The sequence below is a fragment of the Eimeria acervulina genome, genomic scaffold (genome assembly GCF_000499425.1).
Source record: "Eimeria acervulina Houghton genomic scaffold, Eah_scaff612, whole genome shotgun sequence".
Lineage (NCBI taxonomy): Eukaryota > Apicomplexa > Conoidasida > Eucoccidiorida > Eimeriidae > Eimeria > Eimeria acervulina.
The window spans coordinates 17539-19796 of NW_013549691.1; the positions used below are offsets into that span (position 1 = coordinate 17539).

Here is a 2258-nt window from a genome sequence, read left to right on the forward strand (position 1 = left end):
CCCCTGCTGCTGCTGCTGCTGCTGCTGCTGCTGCTGCTGCTGCTGCTGCTGCTGCTGCTGGTTGTTGTTGTTGTTGTTGCAGGAGCAACAGCTTCTGCTTCGCTGTATAATAACTCTGGAAGCCGCAGCAGCGCCTGCAGCAGCTCCGGCAGCAGCTGGCGAAGGGCTTCAGTGCTATCTACTGCTAGCAGCACACTTCTTCCTGCTCGGTCTGTTGCTTCCTGGTGCGCTGCAGCAGCTGCTGCTGCGGCTGCTGCTGTTGCTGCTGATCCTGCTGCTGTTGCTGCTGCTGCTGCAGCGGCGCGGAGAGCAGCAGCAGATGCCCCAAGCAGCCGCACCAACATTTCTATGAATCCATCTGCAGCACTTACACGAGACTTTGAAGCTTTGCTGCACTCCTGCAGCAGCAACTTGTGCTGCTGCTGCAGCGTGCGGAGCTGCTGCTGCAGCTTCTCCTTAGTATCATTGAGTCCCTTGTCCTTCCGTTCCTGCTGCTGTTGCTGTTGTTGTTGTTGCTGCTGCTGCTGCTGCAGTTTAAACAAGGGTTCGCAGCAAGCCTCCGCTTCGTCTTTAAGAGAAGCAGCAAGAGATCGCAGCAGATGAAGGTAGAGTAGCTGCCTCCCTGCTGCACCATCGACAGCAGCAGCAGCAGCAGCATCAGCATAACCATGAGCAACAGAGCTGTGCTGCAGCAGCAGCCGCAGCAAGAAGCTCTTCCCTGAGCCTGCAGCACCAACCAACTGCAGCAGCGGCACAGGGGCTCTCAGATCGCCCCACAGAGCAAACAGTGCTGCTAACTCAGCAACTCTAAGGGGGCCGGCAGCTTTTACTGTACATACATAACCTTTTCTAAACGGAGCCGGGATAGCCTCTAGGCTGCACTCCTCACTGCTGCTGCTGCTGCTGCTGCTGCTGCTGCTGCTGCTGCTGCTGCTGCTGAGGAGTGAGGCGCCAGTAGCAGCAGATCTAGCTTTGTTAGAGGCCACAGGAGTAGATATCGCAGCAAAACCATTTTGCTGCTGCTGCTGCTGCTGCTGCTGCTGCTGCTGCTGCTGAACGCGCCGAGGCGGTACTGGAGAACCGATGGGAGACGCAGCATCTGCTGCTGCTGCTGCTGCTGCTGCTGCTGCTGCTCCTGCAGGAAGAGGACCAGAGAAGGGGCTTGCTGCTGCCTCCTCTCCCTCTGTATTGTGAGGCCTGCAGCTCCTCAGCGGTGTGGCTTCAGATCGAAACAAAGGAGAATGTTGCTGCTGCTGCTGCTGCTGCTCTTGTTGCTGCTGTTGTTGCTGCTGCTCTTGCTGCTGCTGCTCTTGCTGCTGCTGCACTTGCTGCTGCTTCTCGAGATGGAGACGCTTAGCGGGGGAGGCATCTGCTGCCCTTAAGGCAGAGAGAGCAGCGCGCTTAACAGTTGAGGCTGAGGTAGCAGCATGTGCTGCTGGTGCTGCTGCTGGTGCTGCTGCTGGTGCTGCTGCTGGTGCTGCTCCTGTCTCGCTCGGATCCGCTGTTGATGCTGTTGCTACTGTTGCTGCTGTCGCTGCTGTTTCTGCTGTTGCTGCGGCTGCTGCAGCAACAGCAGCAGCAGCGTGTGGCGTTTCAGAAGGAGCAGCAGCAGCAATTGCTGCTGCTGCTGCCTGCTGTGTGTTCATCGTAGAGTTACACTTGCTGCAGCTAAGATTTATAGTATTGGCTTCTAGCAAGAAAACCCGACCCAGTGGTGCTGCTGCAGCACCTGCTGCTGCTGCACTTGCTGCAGCAGCAGCAGTTGTTGCTGCTGTTCCCGCTGTTGTTGCTGCTGTTCCCGCTGTTGCTGGTGCTGCGCCGCTGCTGCCGATGCTGAAAATCGTTGCCTCTGCAGCAGCTGCTGTTGCTGCTGCCGTTGCTGCTGCTGCTGCTGCTGCTGCGCTGCTGGGGGGCGGTGCTGCTGTGTATCGCTGCTTTCTGTGGGGTCCTTCTTATTGCTGTATGAATATTTGAATTCGAGTGTATTGTTAGCTTAGCTCTGAAGAAAAACTAAAAAAGTTATAAAAGAGCAAAATACTGCGGTGTATGTACACCCGAGAGGAGGTGTGGTTGTTGTACACAGCCCCAGCGTAGGCATGCTTCTATATATATATATATATATATATAAATATATATAAATATAATAATATATTTATCAATAAATTTACATTTAAATGTTATTTTAAAGATTATTTTGATATTTAATTGAGAGTGAAGCACCAACACCTTCTTCTCTGAGTGCAGCAGCAGCTGTCTTT

General features: G+C 54.3%; 1 protein-coding gene across 1 annotated transcript in view; it reads right to left on the minus strand.

The window, feature by feature from the left end:
• Positions 1 to 1646, minus strand: part of EAH_00044440 (hypothetical protein, conserved) — a gene marked incomplete at both ends in the record, with an annotated part of 3051 nt that extends 1405 nt beyond the window's left edge. The window contains one exon of the mRNA XM_013394855.1: positions 197 to 1646. Within this exon, the coding sequence (XP_013250309.1) occupies positions 197 to 1646 (1450 nt within the window). The remainder of the gene's footprint in view (positions 1 to 196) is intronic.
• Between the last annotated feature and the right edge of the window lie 612 nt (positions 1647 to 2258).